This window comes from Nycticebus coucang, chromosome 24 (assembly GCF_027406575.1).
Source record: "Nycticebus coucang isolate mNycCou1 chromosome 24, mNycCou1.pri, whole genome shotgun sequence".
Taxonomy (NCBI): Eukaryota; Metazoa; Chordata; class Mammalia; order Primates; family Lorisidae; genus Nycticebus; species Nycticebus coucang.
The window spans coordinates 26,353,835-26,378,959 of record NC_069803.1 but is presented as its reverse complement, the minus strand read 5'-3'; the positions used below and the strand labels follow the sequence as shown (position 1 = coordinate 26,378,959).

The window sequence follows — 25,125 nt, the reverse complement described above, 5'->3', positions numbered from 1 at the left end:
AAGGGCAAAGAGGATCCTTCTTTTATAAAGACACTACGCCCATTCATGAAAGCAAAGCCTTGATCTAATCATCTCCCAAAGGTTCCACTTGTTAATACCATCACCCTTGGAGTTAGGTTTCAACGTAAGCATTTTGCTGGGGGCGTGTGGGGATGGGGACACAGACTTCCAGACCATGGCATATACCTGATGCCATATACATGGGATGGAATTGCTGTACAGCTGTTATAAATCATGTTTTGGTGCAAACTTTATTTATGAGAATGAGGTCATGAAATAATATGTAGAAAAGCAAAATGTAACTATCAATACAGTATGATTACGGAATCGTGTATATGCATATCATGCACAATATATAAATTATCCATATGTCACACAAAATAAAATATACATCATATGTACACAGCAAATTTCCTCTGTGTATTTAAACCATATATATGTCTATGTAAATAATTTATACAGATGGGCAAAAAAATAAGAAAATGTGACAAATATTCAACAGCGGCTACTTCTTCTATGGTGAAATTACAGATCATTTATATTTTCATGCATTTTTGCCTGGCTCAAAATGTGCTGTCTTGAACACGTGTTTCATAATCAAAAACAGGTAAGCAACATTTGAACATGCCCATAACGGCCTATCAGCAAGTGAAGATATAAGAAAAAAATGTTTCTGCACTTGGTACGGATAACAATGTAGGTCTTTTCTTTCCTATTTCAGATGCTATTGGACAAACATATTAAGAGAATTCAATTAATATGCCTCAAGGCACATCTGTTATGCAAGGGCAAAGTTTTAATTGTTTTAAGGGAATAATTTGCTGATGTGACTCTATCTTCCTTCTGTGCTAGCCCCACACTGCAGGGATGGGAAGGCAGGACTCCCAAGACTTGGGGTAAGTTATTTTCTTGGGGTGATGAGAGTTTAGACAAATGATGCCAAAGACAGAATTATTATGCCATCAAAGACTTTCCATAGCAGTGTTTGTGCGCCACGTGGTTTCCTCTGCTCAATAAGGATTAGAACACGATGCCCGTGTGGGGAATTGGGTCCCGATTCTGCATCAATATCTTTCTGAGCAATGTTTTTCATTTTCTTCCCTCTTTAACTTTTTAAGCCTTGGGAGAATTAGTGGAAAAGCCAGGTCTTTTGGGTAGATGCTAACAGATGCTCTACCCTGACTCTTAGAATCATACATTCCAGAAAACAGCTCCTAATTCCATTGCGTATTGTTTTATAAGAGAATGACAGACAGAATTTTTTTTTAAGCCTCTAGGCCTCCGACACTTGCTGACTTTCTCACTAGTCACTAGCAGGGTCCTGCCAATCAAGGCATCAGTGTAGGCTGATTGCCTGGCTCTGGGGCTCCAATCAGAGTTGCTCCCCCAGTGTCCCTGTGCACACACACACACCCTTCTGCACAACATGGCTACTGATGGTTCGCCTTCCACACTGTTGTCTATCTCAATCTCACTTATCCGACAAGCCTAAAATCAAACAATATCATCCCAGAAGTCTTCCCAGAGCCTCCCTTCAGAGGATTTCCCCATTTCCATCGCGCCTTAAGTCTGCACAGTAGCACTCTTACATCCAGGCAGGAGAGGCTCCTGCCTTGAGTTTCTGGCTTTAGAGAGCCCAACTCTGGCTCCCTCTGGTCATGGCCTTCCCACATGGCACAGGACTAATGCCATATGCCCACCCGGAGCCTAGATTATGATCCAGAATGGGTCTCTTGCTGCAAATGGTGTGCAATAACTTTCAGGGCCTTTACACCTCTTACCTGGGCCCATCCTCTCTGGGCAGAGAACATCACAGGTGTGTGTACCCCAAGGCCAAGGAGGCAGCTGTCTGGATATATGGGCTGCACGTTCACATACGTCTGCCTGACCCTTATAGATGTGGGACTTGGGGAGAGTGGGAAGAAAAGGAGAAGTAGCCAGGAGCAGGGCGAGCTCTCCCAACTCTGCCTTGTCGGGTCTTCCTGATTATACCATCAGGCCCAGTGTAATGCTCAGGTCAGTCAGCACACTCTCCAGCTAAATTTTCCCATGCTCACAGACCCCTCCCAATTAGAAGTCCATTTCACTTTGAAGTGACACTTAAAATGAGGAGAAAGGGGAAAGGTTAATCAGATTAATAATAAAAGAGTCAACCAGCATAATGAGTTGCATTCTTGAGAAATACAATTTCACTCAAATATTCAATTTAACTCAAATCCTTGTGGAGTTTGTCTCCCTTAAAAATTAGGCAACCAGCTCAGTACCTGTGGCTCAAGCAGCTAGGGTGCCAGCCACATACACCTGAGCTGGTGGGTTCGAATCCAGCCCAGGCCACCAAACAACAATGATGGCTGCAACCAGGGAATAGCCAGGTGTTGTGGCGGGCACCTGTAGTCCCAGCTACTTGGGAGGCAGAGGCAGGAGAATCACTTGAGCCCAGGAGTTGGTGTTTGCTGTGAGCTGTGCTGCCATAGCACTCTACCCAGGGTGACAGCTTGAGGCTCTGTCTAAAAAAAAAAAAAAAAAATTAGGCAACCAAGGCTCAGAAAAGCCGAGTTTTCTCATGGCCTAATAGTAGGGTAGGACAACAGCTTTATGACTCCACCATCTACTTCCTTTTCATTCCACTGACCTATGTATGTAACTCAGACACCCTCTGGAACATCCATGTCCATCGTCCTTTAAACAGTGGTTCCCCACCTTCCTAATGCCGTGACCCTTTAATACAGTTCCTGAGGGTCGTGACCCATAAGTTGAGAACCGCTGCTTTAAAGAGTAATCAATAGATAAATAGTTTCCTCTTCGTAAGTCAATGGTTAGTGACTGAAATATGGGGTCTGGAAGTTAGTTTTGCAAAGATTGATGTTCACAGGCAGAGGAGCAGATTTAAAAGACCCATGTGGCAGCAGCAGGCAGACCTGCTCGTCCCAGTCTTCACCTCAGCTAGTGAGTTATTCGAAGTGAGTTGAGGGGGGTGGATTGTTAGTATTCCTGATTTTTGGAAGGTGGAGACTGGGAGTTCCAAAAAACCTTGTAAATTTCAACCTTGCAGAGCTCAGCAATGTTCTGTTTTTTTCTTGAAGATAACACTACTTCCCCCACCTACCATGGAACAGATCTTAATGAAAAGCTCCTATTCATGGCATAAGGTTAATGAATATGAAATCAAGCAATGTCTATCTCTCTGATGGATGGGATTTCTGAAGAAAAGATGTTATTCATATATTGGATGATAAGGTATAAGATGTGCAGGGAATTATAGTCAGCTTCCTCTCCCTGAGAAGACAGAATCTCAGGTGAATTAGTAATCAGTGAGAGCTGCCTATTCCCCCAGTGTGGAATTCAAAATTCAGTTTATGAGTGAGCAAGTCATTTGCCTGCATCTTACCAAAATAACATTAAAGTCAAATCAAACATGTTAGGTGCAAGTACCATCCCTCTAAATGAGAGGAGGGATTTTGCATACAGAAAGAGAGGGAAACCTAAATATTAGGTCTTCAATGACAGAGGGCCCCCTGACTCCCCTGGACATTCCACTAAGGCATTTTGAGTTCATTGCCATAAAAGAGCCAGAAAAGGTAATCATATTAATGAACTTGTGTTCAGGGAAGGGAATTTCAGTGCGTACCACTGTTCACAGTTATCTCTGTGTTACCAGGTTTAAGGGAGCCTAGTAAATATTTTAAGAACATTTAGCTTTGTCTGAATCAATAAAGATGAAAGAAGATGTCCTAGGCGGGAATCAGAATGGGAAAATTATTCTTTGTTCCCAATATTCTGAAACACATATGGTTTAATTTGTTCATAAAATAAACAGAGCATGGAATTTACCAGAAAAAATAAAACAAGTTAATAAGACTGGTGGTGCCAGCTTTCCAAACTCCAACTATTAATGAATCAAAGAGAATTAAGGAGAAGTAGCTAGTAGTGGTAGTAGCTTATTTTCTTATGAAAACTGACCAAAAATGTGTGATACTTTAAAAATAATACACCATGTGAGAAATTGCTGTGAGATCACCATGCTTTTCAAATTCATTTGTCTAAAGGAAAGAGAGGAGGGTCATATTTATCAAGGTTTAGCTATGCTCACTTCATCTTCCTAGAAATACATTTTTATTATAATCAGATTTATCAAATGTCATCCGCTTTTACTTGCTTTTCAAAACATCAGCAAATAAGATAATTTATCTGCATATTTGGCATCATAATGTGATCGATATGCTCCTTGATTTTAACAAAACATGGACCAAGTAATCAAATCAAGTTCAAAGTAACTTTATACACATAGAGTATTTTTTGGAACACGCCCTACACAGCAACGTCTGGCAAAGGTGTCAATTTTTGTTTTTAAAATCAGATCAATTTAAGCAGTTATTTACTACAAATGACTCTAAGATTCTCTCTCTCTCTCTCTCTCTCTCTCACACACACACACACACACATACACACAAACACACACACACATACACACAAACACACTCTCTCTCTCTTTTTAAAAAGAAAAGGGAAAACCCAACCCTCTCTGGGCATGAGGGAAAAATACAGTTGTAGGCGTCCGCGCTGTGCCGGTTGCGGCAGAGAAATACGGTAACAGCAGGAGATTACAGTATTGGCTGGGCCACTGCCTGTGTTACGTCAGCGAGGGCTGCAAAGTTCCTTGCCATTCTTTTCTGGTGCCGGGGAGCTGAATATTAAAAGGGTGATTGTACAGTAATCGGTCCTCTGTATTTTTTTCTTTCCTATTTTCACTCTTTATTTTAAAATATCCAGGTAAAACGTTAACAAGCCAGAGCTGAAAGACACCAGTGGTGGAGGGGTGAGTCAGCTGGTGCAAAAGAAGAGGATTTGGTTCCAGGGAGAGACGGTCCCCTCTCCCCTTCTGCAGTCCTCGGACTGAAGCCGGGTCTGCTCTTCCTCCGCATGCTGCGGGTGGCTCCGCATCTGCGCTTCAGGTGAGTGCGCAGAGGCAGCGGGGACCGGGTGCGGGGTGCGGGCATCCAGCCGGGGGTGGGTGGGTGAGAGCAGACTTTCCCCTCCTCCTGGTGAGGTGAACCCCCCACTTCATCCAGGCATCTCTCACTTTTGTCCTCTAGGTTTCATACCCGCGCCCCTACCCCACCGGATTTCCCTCTGGGAAGTTACCATATAGTTAACAAGTGTCTGTTTAACCCCAGCAGACAGCTCGAGGTAGGCTAGGGTGGGTTTCTGCAATGGCACGTTTCCTACAACCTGTGAGGTCTTGAACTTGGGATTTTCACAATAGCCTTTGCAGCGGGGTCCCCGCCGTAGGGCCCAATCCTGGAAGTCAAGGTGGGCACGTCCCCACGCCCCGCACTCCTGCCCCAGTCCCGACAGTGGGTTTTGGGGTGGAAACCTTGGCTTCTTACGCAGATAGTGGCGCCCCAGCCTAGAAAATGCGGGGCATCCCGTGTCCGCTGGCATGCTGGCTTAATGTTCACGCCTGCAAAATCCGCATTGACTGTCGCTTGCAAAGCCCCTTCTGCAGAGCAGTGCCCTCCCCTCCCCGTTCCCCAGCAGTCCGGCTGTAACTTGCCCCTTGAGCCCCTTTGGGAGGTGGACACCGTGGCTTGGAAAGGAATCTTGGACAGACTTGGGTCGCGTTCAGCCCTCAGGTCCCTCCAGGCTTTGCTTGGGTCCTGGTTCTCAGTTCTCTTGGCTGGTGGACAGACCCGCGCGCTCTGCACACCCAAGTGCAAATTCCTCAGGCGTGAGCGCGAGAGTGCGCGTGGCGCTGTCCCTGCGGTGCCCGGGTCGCTGCGGTTCCCTCTCCCAGGCTGCCCCCTCCAGGTGACTGTGAGGCAACCTGTTCAAATGGCAACCGAGTAGATCCCCGGATTCCACAGGCGTGGCTCCGTGGGACACACATGCCAGCCTCAGTCGCGCCTCCCGGGGCTTTGCGGATTTTAATTTTTCGGTATGGCGCCGGCAATCCAGCCTTCGGGCTCTGCAGCTTGGGGGGTTATTTTCTGGGTTTTGCTTTTTCGCTTTGGATCTTGAACTCCGGCAGAGGCAGCGCGGCAGAGCGCGCCAAGCAGGTTCCCAGCGGCTGAGGACACCAGGCGCGATCCTCTCCCAAGTCGCCTCTGCCCACTGCCGGGTGAGGCCTTTGCTGGACCGTAGAGTCAGCTGTGCTCCCCGCTGGGGTCCCGCATCCGGGGGAGCTCTGTACAGCCTCCCTCCCGGGGGCACCTGGCTCACATCCGGCCTTTCTCTTTGCGCTCTTTCAGGTGGACGCGGTCAAAGGACGCTCCGCTCTTGCAATGGGTCTCGGCAAACATTTCACGCCGGTGTCTCCTGGCCGGTGCGCCTAAAAGCTGAAGTTAGCGCGAGCCCTCGGTGGGGCAGCCAAAACTGCGGAGCAGCGCCCAGATACCGAGGGTCCCTGCCTTTGAACGCCGACGGCTGATCTCTACTTGGCAGTGGTTTGGGGAGAATCTGGAGCTGGATTTTTAAATTCTAAAAGAATTCCAAACTATGTGCAGAATACTGAATCTCCTCTCCACCAGGACGAATCAGACAGGGCAGAACAGTGGACTCCCATAATTCTGGAATTGCATTTTGCAACGTGTCTCTTTGACCTTCTCGCCCAGTCTCGGTTGGGGAGGGTGGCAGTTGGGGTACGGGGCCAAGCAGCAGGCGGAGACGCTCCCTGGGCAGGCCCTCGCGCCCCCGGCCATGTCTCCTTTCACGCGCTGCCCCTCAGCGCGGCCTTCTGAGTGTTCCCAGGACGGGGCAGGGTTGTTCCCCACCCGTGCGCACTCTCTCGCCCCCAGCCAAGCCCAGCTGGCAGAGATCCCTCAGACCGAGAATTTCTGATTCCCTCGCTCCCGCCTCCGCCCCCGCCCGGGGGTGGCCCTGGAGAGCCGGACCTCGCCGGTGGGGACCGGGACCATGGTGTTTCTCTCGGGAAATACTTCTGACAGCTCCAACTGCACCCACCCGCCGGCACCGGTGAACATTTCCAAGGCCATCCTTCTCGGGGTGATCTTGGGGGGGCTCATTCTTTTCGGGGTGCTGGGGAACATCCTGGTGATCCTGTCCGTGGCCTGTCACCGGCATCTGCACTCGGTCACTCACTACTACATCGTCAACCTGGCGGTGGCCGACCTGCTGCTCACCTCCACGGTACTTCCCTTCTCCGCCATCTTCGAGGTCCTGGGCTACTGGGCCTTCGGCAGGGTGTTCTGCAACGTCTGGGCGGCGGTGGACGTGCTATGCTGTACCGCGTCCATCATGGGCCTCTGCATCATCTCCATCGACCGCTACATCGGCGTGAGCTACCCGCTGCGCTACCCGGCCATCGTCACCCCGAGGAGGGGCGTCATGGCTCTGCTCTGCGTCTGGGCGCTGTCCCTGGTCATCTCCATCGGGCCCCTGTTTGGCTGGAGGCAGCCGGCCCCCGAGGACGAGACCGTCTGCCAGATCAACGAGGAGCCGGGCTACGTGCTGTTCTCCGCGCTGGGCTCCTTCTACGTGCCGCTGATCATCATCCTGGTCATGTACTGCCGGGTCTACGTGGTGGCCAAGAGGGAGAGCCGGGGCCTCAAGTCCGGCCTTAAGACCGACAAGTCGGACTCGGAGCAAGTGACGCTCCGCATCCATCGGAAAAACGCCCCCGCGGGCGGCAGCGGCGCGCCCAGCGCCAAGAACAAGACGCACTTCTCGGTGAGGCTGCTCAAGTTTTCCCGGGAGAAAAAAGCCGCCAAGACGCTGGGCATCGTGGTCGGCTGCTTCGTCCTCTGCTGGCTGCCTTTTTTCCTAGTGATGCCCATTGGTAAGTCATTACAGCACCTCAGCTTAGCTTCTGGGGGGTCTTTACTGTGTTCCGCCTTTTTCCCCCAGACTTGCGTTGGGGACAGTGGAGAATCTGCACTGCAAAGAGCAAAGCCCCCGCGTGGTTAGGGGAGGCGCTCGGGGAGACCCGGGATCTTTTCTTCTACTCCAACCTCACTTACGACCTGGGGCACTTTTTTAAGGGCTGGAAAGTGGCTTCCAGCTGATCCAGATTAATGAGTCTCCTTAATAAGAATGTCAGCTTGTCTTAATGCCTTTTAGCATGCGTTTAATTTAAACACATCTGCCCTCTGAGTCTCCATCTCCACCAAGTACTTAGGCAGACTGCCTAAGCCCACTTTCACTCTGCTCCAGACTTGGAATTCTCTTGGCTGGAAAATGAGTACCTTGCTTATTCAGGACAAGTGTGTGACTTTATCATCACATTAGCTTATTCATAAAGGTTTGTTATAATCGTCTGCTTATGCTTTACGTCTGTGTTAATTTTATTTTCAGGATTCAGTATGGAAGGAATTATGTGCTAATAAACAAACTAAATAATTTATGTCCAAACTAATTTAAGCCTTACATAACTTATCATAATGTTTCCAATAAGTACTTATTCCTTTATTTTAATAGTAACTATTAAAACAAACACTATTCTTATCCAGAATCATCGGGAAAGTTGCAGATGATATTGTTTGAAACTAACACAGTGCGTGTAATTGTATAAATCCAGTTTTTACAGATGCTAAATTAGCTGTTGTCAAAACTAATGATTTTTTTATGTGTCAGCAAGCTGAGCCACTTGGAATAGTTATCTGAAAAGCCTTCAGTGAGATCTCAAAATGGTTGTTTGCTATTTTTAATATGTAATCTCAAATACAGACCCATGCATTGGTTACCCACTAACTCTAAAAACGAAAAGTCATGGTAAAAATTAATAAAAGTCCATTTCAGGTGCATTAGTGTTAAATTTAAATGGCATGTGTTTAAAGTACTTTAATTTGCAACTCTGTCGTGATTACTTTTTTTTTCTTTTCTTCTTTTTTTATTTTTTTTTATTGTTGGGGATTCATTGAGGGTACAATAAGCCAGGTTACGCTGATTGCAATTGTTAGGTAAAGTCCCTTTTGCAATCATAGTGATTACTTTTTGAATGCCATCTATGTTCCAGATATTTTACCGTGCTTTTTATTTCATTAGTCCTGTTTAAAACCCAGTAAGGTATGCATGATTCCATGATTATCCTGCAGTCGCAGGGGAAGGGATGCTTCAGGCCCTAATGTAGCCACGAGCCATGTGTAGTTATTTACATGTAAGCTGATGTTAAATAAAATTAGCATTCAGTTGCTCAGTCCCACATTTCAGGTGCTTCATAGCCACATGTGGCCCGTAGCTACTCTTCTGGATTGCAGAGATTTAGATCTTTCTATTGCTGCAGAATTTTCTGTCCTACGGGGCTTTGGAGAGCCCCTTCTGTGCCGACTATGCCCGTCTGTCACCATTAGTACCTCTGCTCTTGGAAGCACAACATAGCTTCAGACCTCTCAGAATAACCCAGTTTCCTGGAGTCACTGCCTGCCTGCTTACCTCTCTGCGTCCTGTCTCTGAACACCTGCTGCACTTTGCACAGTTATGCACACATCTGCTTAGTCGACTAGTATTTATTGAGTACTTATGCTAGACACTTTGGACAAGAAGGGCAGAAAAGCCTTGGCCCATGAGATGTTTGTTTTTGGAAGAGATAGATGTAAAGAATTAAATGTATCCTAAAAAGTCAATGATCAACAAGTACTATCAAAAAGGCAACAGGATAGGAGGCTAGGGAGAGACAGGACAGTGTCTCAGTGGGTTGTGTGGTGAGGAAAACCCTGGCTATAGAGGTAATATTGAAGCAGAGTCCTGAGTGGAGGGAGGAGTGGGCTTCCTGGGCAGAGGGGAACAGTGAGTACAGAGCAAGGAAAGTTCCAGAAGGTCAGTATGGCTGAGCCACACACAGCAAGGGGGAAGGTGTTTTCAAAGAGAGTAAAGAGACAGACAAGATCAAAGTCCTTGGAGTCTTGTGGGCCAGAATAAAATTTGCATGTTATTCTAGTTGTGATAGAAGATCATTGGAGGGTTTTTGAACAGGTAAGTTTATGTTTTTAAAGGCTCATTCTGGTTGTCAGGTGGAGAATGGATGGTTTGGGGGCGAAGAGTGGAAACAGACCAGTTAAGAGGCTACCAGGGAAGTGGAGAGAAGAGAGGTTGTGACACCTTGGACTCAGGGAAGACAGGTGGAGGTGGTGAGAAGCGATCACAAGCAGTGCTCATTTCAAAGGTAGAAATGACAAGTTTGGTCATAGGGTGGGAGAAAAAGGAATGTTCAGAGCCTGAATAGTAACAGGGTAAACAGTAAACGCATGTTAGTGAGTTTGGGAAAACCAGACAATACCAGGATTAGAAGGAGCCAGAGGCCGTGGGAATTAGAAGCATTTATTTGTCACCTACTATGTTGAAAAATGTGTCCAAGTAGAAATGCTGAGTAGGCGGTTCAATACTGCATGTGAATTTGGAGCTTAGAGGAGAAGGTGGGCCATGGACATGAACTTGAGACATGTCAACCTCATTAAAGGCTCAGGAATGGCAGGATCTACAAGGGACAAGGTGGGAGAGATCAGAACTGGGCCTTGGGGCACTCTCAGACCTGCGTCAGGAGAAACAGCAAAAGAACCAAGCAGCAAAAGGAGCTAAGAAGGAGCAGCACAGAGGTAGGAGGAACATCAGGAGAGCGTGTTGTCCCCCAAGCCTAAAGAAGACATTTCACGAAAAAGGAGAGCAGGACCAGAAATCAACCCTGGACTTGGCAGGAGGGAGCTCCTCAGCATCCGAGGAAGAAGGAGGTCACGGGAGGGTAAGCGCTTCAGTAGAGCTTCGGACAACGGCCCTATTGTGCACTTTCTTGGGGGAGTGAAAGATGACAAAGTGGGAATAAGAAAAATAGACAACTCTTGGGAAAAGTGTAACCAAGCAGTGAGCAGGACATGCGATGTAGCTGGAGAGATAGAAAATTTTCAAAGGTGGGCCCTGGAGGTGCAGCTTCACATTTATGTTCTGATGAGAATGACGGGACAGAGAGAGAGACAGATGGTGTAGGGAACAGAGGAAATGGGGCTCAGTGCCCAAGGGGAGCGTCCAGAAGTAACAGAGAAGGCGAGCACGTGAGCCCGAAGGCAGTGGCGGTGGGGGGAGACAGAGAGAGCTGGTGATGTCTTGGGGATATTTTCACGTCCACAGTGAAATAAGAAAACAAGATTGTCGGGTAAGAGTGAGGAAGGAATAGGAAAAGAGGGCAGTTTGAAGAGTAAAGAAAAGATGTGACCTACTCCTTTCAGAGAGTGAATGTATTATCATTTTTTTTTATTTTTTTATTTTTTTGCAGTTTTTGGCCAGGGCTGGGTTTGAACCTGCCACCTCCAGCCTATGGGGCCAGCGCCCTACCCATTTGAGCCACAGGCACCGCCCAAATGAATGTATTATTGACATGTAGTAGAGTGCCTAGGAAGCCCTGAGGGTCTGTTTGAGATGTACAGGCATAACTTTAGAGCTTCAGAGCAGACAAGAAGGTTGTGTGCCGCTTTCCAAGAGTTAAGGGAAAGAGTTCCAGGTAGTGTGGGGAAGAGAGTTTGTGAATGGACACAGACTGGATCAGATTAGGGAGTGTGCAGAGCTCAATGGGGAAAGAGCCAGATGAGGATGGAAGGCCTGGGAGTTAGGATTTGGGTGGGGACAGCTCTATAGGGGGATGGGGCACCATGGCCTGGGTATGGTCCTGGGGACCTCCAGGAGGTGGGCACTCTGATCTAATTATACCCTCTTGGGCCGGTCTCTCAGGAGGTTAGCAATATTGAGATGAAGATGTTAGAGTGGAGGGAAATGTGGTGAGCAGGAGCCCTCAGAACCAGGGTGCTGCTTAGTACCTGATCGATCCCTAAGACAGGAGGCTGCTCCATAGGAGAGAGGATCCCTGAACCCCCCAATCTGCAGTCCCCAATCTCCTCTTGATTCACACTACTTGAGTAAAGAGATACCTTCCTCCAGGAATAAGACACCAAGTCCAGTGAACTAAGAAGATGAATAAAACATGTTCCTGGCTCTCAAGGGCCCCACAATCTAGTTAAGAAGACATACTGTGGAAAACTAATACAAGTCTGTGAGATTGGTGCTCAAAGTGGTGTTATGAAGTGGGAAGGAATAGAGCAATAAAGTGTGTCTGGAGGTCACCGCAGAAGCTTCCAGAAGGATAGTCATTAACCAAGCAGGGGCTTCAAGGAGATGGCACTACTTCTGCTGAGCCATCAGCTAGGTGTTATTTGTTTTTATTCATTATCTTCTGCACATTTTTCATGCTAAATGTGCTATTCTATTATTGCACACAAGGGACCTAAGCTCTTAAGTATGACAAGTGCTATCTTGGCAAGAAGAGGTTATCACTCTGCCAGAGAACAAAGGGATTAGAAACTAAAATCAGAGCAGGGGTGAGTGTGTTGCAGACAGCCAAAAGGTGAAACACTCATACCCAATAGGAGGAGACCCAGGAAAATCAGGCACGTGGACTATTGCGTCACTGACCATCCTCTGTGGTGTGAGAAGACTCACACTTGGCTTTTTCCCAAATTCCTCCCCACCTAGCTGGGTGGCTTACTGGACTGAGAAGCGTGACTGCAGGTAGGAACCTGACTTGCATGCTCCCAAGTCTAAATCTTACTGGTCTTGTTCCCTGTTGGCATCTTAAGTGTTTGGTTGAAATTTGAAACCCCTTGCCAGGGGAGAGATCTCATAGGAGGTTATCAGTCATTGGTACCTTCAAGCGAATGCTTTAATAAAAAATGTTTTGGTCATGGAGATGACTAGAGACTATAAATGTATTTGCTTCCTCGTATGGCAGAGAAGGAAGAATGAAAATTCTGCCTCCCAAAACAGCTCCAGCACCTATTTGACCCCACTGTCTATAGCCCACTAGTTGCAGAGGCTGTGTGCTGAGCAGAGAGAGTGTTGACCTGAGATTTAAACCTTCTTTGTCGTAAAACAGGGGTTGTTGCACTGGTCAGCTGCATAGCATGGTACTAACACAGAGTAAATGGCAAGATGTTAGTCTTACCAGAATTCATATGACTCGGAGACCATCACTGACATATGTTGACATAGCAACGTTGCCAAGAGGGGTCAGACGTCTGAGAAAGAGATAGCACTGGGAAGAGAGGAAAGACAGGGCCACCACTCATTGAAAACAGAGTTATATATCTGAATTTTAGACACGTCTGATTGAAATATAAAACCCAGAATTATTATTGGACCCAACCATTGCTATTAGCTGAATCAAAGGAAGCAGCACTGGGCTGGGATGTGGCCTAGAAGGACACAGAATATTTGCAATTTATTTTTAAAAAGAGACAGGGATGGCACATTGGTGAGCTGGGAGAATATGTTTTAAGACTGGGTATTTGGGGAAAGCATAGCTGGCTGGGATTTGTCAGGTGGAGGCAATGAGAGAATGGCTCAAGCATTCATTCACTCAGAAAAATTTTCATTGAGCACCTACTATCTGCCCAGCGGCCAGAGAGTCCATGAGATAAAGACCAACAAATCTCTGCCCTAATGCAGCTGAATTACTCTGAACAATTACCCAGCAGAATTTCAGCTGTTGAATGTGAGACACAGCAAGTAAAAAAAAGTGCGAGTACATAGAATGGTGTATAAATGACACATAATGGCCAGGGTAACCAAGGGTTAAGTGCTGCTTCACTGCAGGTACAAAGAGATCAGTACCCTGATTTTTACAGAAAAGGCTGAAGTCTTAGAGGTAGTGCTGTAAAGGGAACGTGAGCACCCTTAGGGCTTATTTTAACAGACCATTGAGTTATTCTTACTGCACCACAAACCATCCCCAAAGGTAATGGGTTAGAGCAACAGCTATCTGAGGGCTTGTGATTCTGTGGCCGAGAATAAGTAGGCACCCAGTTCAGTTGGCAGCTGGTGCTGGCTGTCTTGGTGGCCTGTCTTCCTCCCAGAATCTCTTGCAGTATGGCAGTTCTCTCCAGGACAGCCACAACGGAAGCTGACAGGCCTTTGAAGAGCAGAGCCCACCTTGGCCCAGCATCCCTGCCATATCGTCCTGAGGTCAAAGCAAGTCAGGAGACCAGCATAGGTTCAAGAAGAAAGGAAACACACTGGTCTCTTCATGGGGAGCAAAGGTTGCATACTGGGTTGAGGTAATGTTGAGGTCCCCTTGCAGGATACCAACCCCACAGACATCAGACGGCATTTCAGTTTCATCCTTTAGTTAGATTGAGAACTTTCCATGTGCTGGGCTTCATGCAATGCACAAAGCAAAAATAGTCAGGGTCCTTGTCCCTCTGTAGGCTTCTGGTCACCAGGGAGACAGACATTAATGGCACAACCATATGAAACTATCCCCAACTATGTAAAGTGCAATGAAGGGGATATATAGATGGTGTCTCGGCAACACATCCTGTGGTTAAGGGTGGTCCTAGGCACAGAGGGAAGAAAGGCTTGACCCTTGAGCCTAGATCCATAGAATGAGTAGGTATGTTAGTGGTTAAAAGGGGGAGAGAGGAACAGAATGTACAAAGACTCTGAGGATTTTCTAGAAGGCCACTGTGGCCAGAGGCAAGAGGCCAAGAAATAACTGGGGTCCAGTGAGGCTGGAAAGAAAGGGAATAGACTAAACAAGCCTTTATACCATTTTACAAGTTTTTGTTTTTATCTGAAGCTGACTAGGGATGACATGATTGAGTTTAGACAGCATTTCAAAATATCAAAGGCTTAGTGAAAAGAAGATTGTGGATTGACCAGTTGGGAGACCTTTACATAGGACAGGGGGAGATACATCCTGCCAAGTACGATCCTTCTAACATGCCATTGAAAAGACTTATTTCCGTGTGCTGCCGCAGAGTTCTGGAATGTTTCTTTTGTCATTCCTTCAGAGCTTAGATTTATGAGAAAGCCTTTCTTGTGATCACAAATAGACTTGGCTTTCAATTAATTCGGGCTCTTTCCCCAAGACAAATCTGTCAATGAAGATTTACCATCATATTCAAAAGAATGTGCTGCCGGCTCTGAAGATGTCAACAGTGGTTCTAACAGTGCTTTGAACAATTGCTGGCCCTTTCAAATCAGGCTATAGACAGGTGGGTTGTTACCTGGAAGGAGTGACAACTGCTCAGTGGGACACTTTTCTAAGGATTCTTCTTTGTCAAACAAGTTTACTACATTTTAGCCTTGCCATGTGTTTTGCCAGTTTGACACTTGTACGCTGGCTTTTCAACTTAAAATTCTGTATTTCGTTATATTTGAACATTTCTTCCCGTATTTTTATCAGTCATTTACATTTCTCCTTTTGTAAATTGCCCTTCTGGATTTGGGGTCACTTTTTATATAGCGTTTTTTCTAGTTCATTTTTATTTGTGAATTCATTTTGTACGTTGAAGGTATTAGTCACTTACATATCACAAATACCAGGTTTCCAGCCTTATCACAAATATATTCAGATGTGCACAGAAAATGTGACTTCTTTATTTTCCAGAAACTGATGTGATTTTTTTTTTAATATTTGTATTTTTTTTTATTGTTGGGGATTCATTGAGGGTACAAGAAACCAGGTTACAATGATTGCATTTGTTAGGCAAAGTCCCTCTTGCAATCGTGTCTTGCCCTCAAAAGGCGTGGCACACACCAAGGCCCCACCGCCCTCCCTCCGTCCCTCTCTCTGCTCTTCCTTTCCCCACCTCTCCCTCTTTCTTTCTCTCTCTGCTCTCCCCTTCCCCCACCCCCACCGTGACCTTCATTGTCAAAAACTGATGTGATCTTTTCTCATAAACTTGCACAGCAATACATACTCACATGCGTGCATGCACACACACACACACACACATACACACTTCCAGTTAAATCCAATAAGCTCAGTCAAATTCAATAATTTACACATTGCCTGTATATGCGAAGTCTCTTGGGTATCAGTCTCTTAGCCCATGCAGGCTGCTGTAACAAATACCACAAAGTGAGGGGGTTCATAAACAACAGCAATTTCACTCCTACAGTTCTGCAGGCTGAACTCTGAGATCAAGGCACCGGCTGATTCAGTGGGTGATGAGGGCCTGATTCACAGAGGCACCTTCTAGCTATGTCAGCGCGTGGGGAAGGGGCAAGGCATCTCTCTGCAATCACCCCCCGAAGCCCCCGCCTCTCCATACCATCCCATTGGGGTGATGGGGATCATCACATTTCAACATAGGAATTTTAAAGTGTGGGGGGGGGCACAAACCTTCAGATCATGGCAAGGGACTGTCAGTTCTAAGTGACCAGGCCTGGGGGCCTACATACCTCACGGTCATCAGAGAGGACTTACCTGTGACTGCTTTGGCTCCTGGTGTGGGGGATACTTGCTCTGTTGCCATTGGCTAGGGTGTCACTTTGCCCCCAAATCCCCCAAGAACACCTTTGGCAGCCTCTTGAGTCAAACTCTCAGCAACATTTCCACCCAGGCTTGGGGGCCTTTTTACACCAGGCTGTCTACCCTGCTGTGCTGGCTGCTACTCTAACAGGTGTGGTGGCCCTCCTGGGGGACTGTCTTCTCCTGGAATCCAGAATGGAGGGTAAGAGAAAGCACCCCTCTTCCCACCTTTACCTTCAAGCATTCTTTTTTTGCACTTTTTTGGCTGGGGCTGGGTTTGAACCCACCACCTCCGGCATATGGGGCCTGGTGCCCTACTCCTTTAAGCCACAGGCACCACCCATCTTCAGGCATTCTTTTTTTTTTTTCTATTAAATCATAGCTGTGTACATTGGTATGATCACGGGGCATCATGCACTAGCTTCACAGACCGTTTACCAAGTTTCACATATACCCTTGTAAGATGCACCACCTTCCCACTCCCTCCCCTCCCTTTCCCCCTTCCCCCTAGTCTTAGGTTGTAACTGGGTTATAGCTTTCATGCGAAAACCCTAAATTAGTTTCATAGTAGGGCTGAGTACATTGGGTACTTTTTCTTCCATTCTTGAGATACTTTACTAAGAAGAATATGTTCCAGCTCCATCCATGTAAACATGAAAGAGGTAAAGTCTCCATCTTTCTTTAAGGCTGCATAATATTCCATGGTGTACATATACCACAATTTATTAATCCATTCATGGATGGATGGGCACTTGGGCTTCTTCCATGACTTAGAGATCTAAAAATAGATCTGCCATTCAATCCTGTAATCCCTCTACTGGGCATATACCCAGAAGACCAAAAATCACATCATAACAAAGATATTTGTACCAGAATGTTTATTGCAGCCCAATTCATAATTGCTAAGTCATCTTCAGGCATTCTTAAACATCTCTACGGCTCTTGTTGACAGTGAGCTCAGAACCAATGCTGACTGCCCCGTTCCACTCCCTCCTTCCTCGTGTGTTTCCACAGGCCCCCAGGATGGACAGGGGAGCCTTTCCTCTTCCTGGCTAAATGGAATGCTTCTCCATCCCACCACGGCAGGGAGCTTTAGCAGAAAGGGAATGAAGATGAGGAGGATTGAAAAAAATCTTACAGTCTGTATGCATGTTCAGTAACTGCTTTTTTCCCATTGACTTACTTGTATTTTGTTGGTTTGTAGTTTTTACAAATACATGAATATTTAAATTTTTATGTAGTTGAATATTTTCATCTTTCCTCACAGAATGGACCTTCTCAGGATACTCAGAGAGATCTTCCCCAATGTAGGAATTAGATAACCTCTAATTTCTCCTCATTCTTTTAGAGCCTCATTTCTTTTTTTTTTTTTGCATGAAAGGTTTTTATTGGCGAGGGAGGGATGCTGCAAAGCAGCACCAAGGAGGAGAAAAAAGAAGGGGGGGGAGAAAAGAGAGAGAGGAAAGTGAGAAAAGGAGGGGGGAGAGAGGAGAGACTGAGAGATTGAGAGAAACAGAGAAGAGGAGAGAGCTGGAGCCTCATTTCTAATCTACCTAGAATTTATGTTTGCATTTTGGTAGATGCATCCAACTATATTTATTTTTTGTTGTTGTTGTTATTTTTATTTTCACATACACATGTGTTCGTGAGGCTTCCCCTTTTTGCCTTCACAAAATTAAAAAAGGCTTAAAATTTAACAACAATACCAATGTTTAAGATAGGGACCAGAAACAAAAACCTCGCAAAGAACAAATGAAGACAAATACATTCAGAAAAGAAATGAGATGATTGCTGCAGCGAAGTATTAAGTAATAATAATAAGAGTAATGCAAAGAAAGTAACATTCACCTTGTCAAATAAGAGTATGTCTATTATAGACATACTCTGAGATTCAGTATGGAGTCATCAATTAACTACTTCTTATTATTTTTCCCCAAAGTATCAAAGGATAGACAACTAATATTTATAAATAAAGATAAAAGATAATTTCAAAAAATAGATCATGCCAAATATTATAGACAATAGAAAAAGAGGAAATAGTTCAAAATCATTCTACCTAATCTGGATACACCTGATATTAAAATCAGAAAAAATATATTATATAAAGGGGAAATTACAAACGTAATTCACTTATAAATGAGGATGCAGTATCCTGTATCCTAAACAGCATATTAACGAGTTGAAGTAAAAGACTATATTTATTTTTAAATGGTTTTCCAGATAGCCTCAAAAGATTTCTCAATAAATCCATCATTTTGTGTTTTATTTGGAAAACCACCTTCGCTAGACTAAAAAGCATTTTTGGAGACTGGACAACATATCGAGACCCACATTAAAAGGAATTTTGGGGGCTAAGCAACATAGCAAGACCCTTTCTCTATAAAAAATTTAAAAGTTATCAGGAGGCTGAGGTAGGACGATCACTTCAGCCCAGGAATTCAAGGCTAGTAAGCTATGATGGCACCATTGTCCAGCCCAGTGACAGACCAAGACTCTGTCTCAATAAAAGAAAAAAAAAAGAGAGAGAGAGAAAAAAATTAATTTTGGATCTATTTCAGGACTCCACTTTTGATGCATTTACCTGTCTCTCTAATTGGTGCCACCTTATTTTAATGACTGTGATTTCATAATACATTTTAATATCTTCTGGTTTAAGGCTTCGGATGAACATTCTTTTTCAAAATTATCTTGTCTAGTCTTGCACATTTATTCTTCCAGGAAAATTCTGAACTCACTTTGTCTCTCCATGTTTTTTTTTCCCTAACTACTTTTTGAACTGTTGTTTATGCTTCACTCTTAATTACACTTAATATCATCTCCAGGAAAACTGATTATAACAATGTAGTTGAGAAATGCAGTATTTTGATGTGAAATATTAACACTATTAGTTTTAGATTCATATACTTCGTGTATCAAGGAAGTATCTGTCTATACTTCACAGAACTATGCCAATGGAGATTTAAAATGCATTTTAATGTATTTGCATTTTAAAATGCGATTTTTATCAAAAATGAATTTTTAATGTCACTAAATTAAAAATGTGCTATATCCATTAATGTAACCTTGGTAAATTGAAAACAGTTTCATAAGTTTTATGTCATACTCCTAAGCTATGTATCTATTCTTGGATTAAATGCTGCTTGACAGAAGGTTCTCCCCTCTCTCATGTTGCTGTATTCTACCAAATATTTTACCTCTAGTGTGACTCTATATTTCTATGAGAAATGAATCCATTGTTTTCTTTTATGGTGCCATCTTTGTTGCATTTTGATCTCAGGGTTATGGTAAAGCCAGTTGTGACACTTTCAATTTTTTACTTTAATCGGTAACAGTTTAAATAGCTTAAGAATTATGTGTTCCTTGAAGGTTTGAACAACTTGCCCATAAAACATTTGGACTCAGCTCCTTTTACGGATGCAATTCTTGGAGACTGGTTCCTATTTCTTCCATACACAGTGGTCTGTTTTGATTGTGAAAAGATAATCTTTATTTTCCTTTATTTTATTTGCCATTTGCCTTCTTGTTGAGGTTCAACTTTTTGGCATAGATTCCTACATGATGTTCTGGTTTCTTTCTTTTTCTTTCTTTCTTTCTTTCTTTCTTTCTTTCTTTCTTTCTTTCTTTCTTTCTTTCTTTCTTTCTTTCTTTCTTTCTTTCTTTCTTTCTTTCTCTCACTTTCTCTCTCTCTCTTTCTTTCTTTTCTTTTTCTGGCTATCTTTCTCATTTTCCACATTCTATACTTGCATTTTCTTTCTTTTTGTCTTCACTCAGACTTCCTGGAAGACTGCATAGCTTATTCATTTTTTTCAAAGCATCCAGGTCCTGAATTTATTCATCATTTTAATCTTCTTTCTAGCGCATTAATTTAATCTCTAGCGATGTCTCTCTTTTATTTTCTGGTTATATTTTCCTTTTCAGTATTAGCTTGAGCAGAATGTTTACTTCATGTATTTTACTTCTCTCTCGTCTAAGTTCAAAGACAATCCAAGCCGTACATTTTCTTCTAAGCAAATTTTAGCTACTTCCCTTATGTTTTGCTAGGCAGTGTTCTCATCCAGTCAGTCTGTATTTCTACTTTTAATATTTCTTTTGTCCTGTGTAGACAGGAAAAGATTTGTGATGTTGTTGCTGTTGTTTTTTAATTTGAAAATAATTGGTAATTTTATCCCCTCCTTTAAAAATTAAGTTCCAATTTATTGCATTGTGGTCAGAGAGCATGAACCAAACATTTTTTAGCTTATGAAAGTTACTGAGGTTTTCTTTGTGACTTAACATATATCAGTAATTTACATGTTGAATAGATTTAATGTTTAACATATACATCAATTAAATTTTAATAGTTGCGTTTTCCAGATTCTCTTTATCCATTCTTCTGTATCCAGCTTCTGCTTTATTTGGTAAATATTGAGAGGGGTATAATAAAATTTCCTTGGGCAAGCAAGTTCAATTATCTCTCATATTTTTACAGGTTTTGCTTTACGTATGTTGTTGTTATTTTACATATGTTGATACAAAAAGATTGAGTCAATAATGACTTTATTTAAAGATAGATTTTTTGTGCTATTTAATTAATTTCTCTTGACAGATGCATCTCAAAAATTAGTATTTGCCATCTCTAAAGTATTTTGTTCACATTTGCTCATCATTTTATTTAACAGTTTGGGTATCTTACAGCAAAGGAGTTTTTCCTTTAACGGTTTATTTTTAATTATTTTGAGTACATAATAGTTGTGTCTTTCTAGGTTCAGGTGATATTTTGATACAGGCAAAACAATGTGAGTTAATCAAATCAGAGTAATTGGGATACTCTTGATTTTTCATAGTCTGGATCTCTAATCTGGATAGGTGTCTTTTAATAAGGGTTTAACTCATTTCCAATTTTTGGGACAGATTATTTTGTTTAATTTTTGTCTTTTTATTATACGCTTTCTGGTGTTATGCTTCCTTCTCTTTGCTTTCTGTGTTTTGTTAAACAGGTCACTTTTTCTTTGCTTTTTAGTCCTGCAATGGTTTAGAAATGTTTTCTCCCGGTTTTAATTTTACTAGATGCTTTTGAGTTTTTCAAAAAGCATTTTCAGCCTACAGTTCTCTTTCCTTATCACCCCTCTATTCACTTTCACCCATGTACCAGAAGAAGCTGAACACACTTTTATTTTCTCTTCTCCCCCCAAATGGTATCTTTTAGTTAACAAAATTTTGCATCTGAAATCTAAATTCTTTCTTTTTTTTTTTTTATTTTTTTTGGCCAGAGCTAGGTTTGAACCCACACATCCGGCATATGGGGCCGGTGCCCTACTCTGTTGAGCCACAGGCACCGCCCTGAAATCTAAATTCTTTCTATTAAACTTTTTTTATTGCTTCTTCTGTCCTTAGCATCATTCTATAATTTAGTTGAATAATACTAATTGCCCCCTTGTTATATGCTGTGATTTACTGACTCCTGTGCTCTGGACTTTGCTTTATCTATTGCATAGAGCAGACGTCAGCCAACTATGACCTGGTTTTGTAAATAAAGTTTTATTGGCAGTGCTATCCATGCTCAAGTTGACATCTTGTCTGGGGCTGCTTCCATGTTACAGTGACACACTTGAGTAGTTGCTTCAGAGACTGTATGGCCCACAAGATTTAAAATATATATTATTAGATTAAAGATGAGCATGGCACCAATAAAGATATAAGCAAAACATATTTTTCAAGTCTTACAGGTCTGAGCCTTAATACGTAAAAGACAACTTCCCTGGTATAAAATCCAGGTTAGATATTTTTTGCATTTCAAAACATTGCTATTGTTGCTCCATTGTGTCTGGGCATCCAGTGCTTTATAAAGGAACTGAGGCCAACTTAATTATTGTTTTTTATCAGATAATTTCTTTGTTGATGTATTTAGTTTTCAACCAAGGTATTTATAGAATTTTTTCTCTATCAAATTAGATAACTTCTCATGGCTACTGCCTGAGTCCCACACCTGTTTGCTCTGAAGCCAAAGGCAGCAGCCTCTGCTTTGCTCCTCCTGTTGGAATTCTATTCCTGTATCTTTTGTCCTGTTCTCTCCTGTTGGTCACATTTGTACCATTTTCTTTTGATTTCCATTCGAATTTCTCAAGTTCATGTTCTACTTCTCTAGTTTATTTTTAGTAACAAGCGATCTCCTCATAGTCTCTGCACTTGAATCCATTTATTTGGGATGATGTTCACCTTCATTACTGGCTAGGCTCAATTTATAAAATAAATGGCTCCTTGGGCAGCACCTGTGGCTCAACGGAGTAGGGCACCAGCCCCATGTGCAGGAGATGGAGAGTTCAAACCCAGCCCTGACCAAAAACCGCAAAAAAAAAAAAAAATCAACGGCTCCTTAAGTCTTGTTTGGGGACACCTTGGAGACCTCCCTCTATATCACAGGTTTAAAGGTAGATACTGTTCTGATTTCTCAGATCAATTTCCTCTTCTGAATATCTGAAGCTTTTCACAGGAAAAGTAATTTTTCTCCTTTTGGTGGCCTCACAGACAGTGACCTAGTGTTAAAATGCAAAATGGGCTTTGGAGACCGAGCGGATCCCTATTTAAATCTTTCAGATCTGGATTAAGGGGAGAAGGAAAAGGATCATCTTTGTTGTAGTTTAAAGTCTCCAGACTGTAGATCTACTTGTCCGTAGATGGTACGGCCTCCTCAAGTTCATTGCTGTGCAAGAGGAAGCCAACACACTGAGAAAGCAGAGATAACAGAGGAGAAAGAGGTTACCATGTGGGGAGATGGGAAGTTCTCAAATCGCACTCCCTGAGAATTTGGGAGAAAGAATTTTTGAAGCTAGTTTGATGGGCAAAAGGCTGGGCAATTGGGTCTGCTAATTGGCTGGGTTTGGGGTGGAGTGAGAGGAGTGTAGAAACTGTCTTTGCTGGTCAGTTTTTGGATGGGAGATGTAAGAAGAGGCAGTTTCTTGGTACAAGCCACTGGTCTGGGTGAGTCAGCCCAGGAATGCAGGGCCTGGAGATATCTCAGACACTGGCCTTAGTTTTCACAGGGTGGTGAATCTACAGGAGCAATGAAGAAAGCTGAGAATCTTTAAGTCCATCAGCTGCTTGACTCCTAAGTCGTGAGCAGTTACAGGAAAGCAAGCCAGGGAGCAATGGCTGGTTTTGTTGTACTCATGTGCCACCTGAAAGAAAGACTCGGACCCCACTTCAAGTATAAATCAGATGGTGATTTATTACACCTGCACAGGGGACTGCTGCTGGGATAGCAAACAGCCCTGAAGTGAGGGGCAGGCGGACTTTTTTACCATTTTTGTTGCCGTGCAAGCAAGCAGAAACAAAAGCAGGACATGGCGGTTAGGTAGACAAAATGGGGAAATAACATAAACAAAAGACATAGTTTTGGTCTTCCAGTACAGTAGGAAAATGTAAATGACTTTGACAAAGGCAAATCATCTTGTTAATGGTTTCTACTCAACTTTGTTAGCATACCACAAGGAGAAAGAAGGGAGAGATCTCAAGGATCTCTGCGTAGTTAACTATAGAAAGAAAGGGCTACATGACTTCTGGCAGAGGGAGCGCAAAGAAAGGAAAATGGCTGTTTTGGGAATGGAGGAGAAGCAGTGGGGGGTTCATTCTCTGAATGTTCCCCAGGCTGTGAGGGCTCTGCCATCTCACAGCCCACTCTCTACAACTAAGCTGAGTTTTCTCTTGTGGGCCTGATCCCAAGGGGATTGTGTGAAACCCTGTGACCAGTTTCACAAGTCTCTTTCTGAGAAAAAGAAGTGAAATAGTTCACATGTCTTGGGACATGTGTGCTGTGATGGTGACTGCCCTGTCAGCTCAGGCTGCCATGGCAGAGCATCGCAGAGTAGGAGGCTTGAGCAGCCACTTTGATTACTCATAGCTCTGGAGGCCAGAAGCCTGACATCAGGGTGCCAGTGTGGTGGCGTTCTTGGTTCACAGGTGGTCACCTCCTTGCCATGTGCTCACAAGGCAGAGACAAAGGTCTGCTCCCTTCCTCTCCATATAAGGGCACTAATCCCATCATAGGGCACGCACCCATGACCTCATCTAACCCTAATCACTTCCCAAAGCCCCACCTCCTCCCACTGTCACACGGGAAGTGGGGCTTCAACATAAGGACTGGAGGGGAAACACAAACATTTCACCCATATCAGTGGTGCATGTATGGCACTTACCACATCTAATATCATTCGGAGAAAAAGCCCATATGATAGAGATCCCTATACTCAAGAAGAGATGAGGACACCGAGGCACCAGAGACTAAGTGACATTTCACAGAGCTGCCTGGCTGCCTTCCCTGGAAGGGAGGAAAGGCATCTGGCCACAGCACAAGGCCCTGGAGTCTCACCTAGCTCTGCCCCTCCCTTTGCACTTCTAACTCCTCATCCTAGGAGAGGGGCTTGCATGGGGTCAGTGGCTTTCAAAATTCCCAGCTTCACAACACTTCATGCAGAAGCAATGCCACTCAGAACACAGGACGCAAAATAGATAAAAGCAGCCCTGCCCCGGTGAGGCGGCCAGGGAACCCTGCGTCCCGGATGCTCAGCCCTCCTTTCCTTCTGGCGGCAGCCAGCAAGGAAGACCCAGAGCACAGCTTGCTGTCTGTGCTAATGGCAGCTGATTCTGATTCCAGACTCATTAAACGGTGTCTGAAGAAGTTCTGGAATAAGGGTGGTTTGCATTTTCAAAGGAGAAGGAGGCAAAGTTGACAAAGGGAACATGGCTGTCACTATTCTGGAATGCTGGCAGAGCAGTAGTCTGACCAAAAAGGGTTTGAAAGGGAACTTTGAACACTCTCCTTTTTTTTTAATGTGCTATCCACATTTAGCTTATTGCCGAGCATTCAATGCCAGTTAGAAACCCACTATTTACAAATAGGC

The 25,125-nt window shown here is 44.0% G+C and overlaps 1 protein-coding gene across 9 annotated transcripts in view; it reads left to right on the top strand.

Moving 5' to 3' along the window:
• The first annotated feature begins 3,940 nt into the window (after positions 1–3,940).
• Positions 3,941–25,125, top strand: part of ADRA1A (adrenoceptor alpha 1A) — a 96,184-nt gene continuing 74,999 nt past the window's right edge. For 3 of the 9 annotated variants that reach the window (XM_053578604.1, XM_053578605.1, XM_053578601.1), the window contains exon 1: positions 3,941–7,795. In XM_053578604.1, the coding sequence (XP_053434579.1) occupies positions 6,913–7,795 (883 nt within the window). In that variant the 5' untranslated portion in view covers positions 3,941–6,912. Of the gene's footprint in view, positions 7,796–10,411; positions 12,354–25,125 lie in introns of those variants that run through there. The other 6 variants (XM_053578599.1, XM_053578597.1, XM_053578602.1 and 3 more) reach the window with 6 other exon arrangements.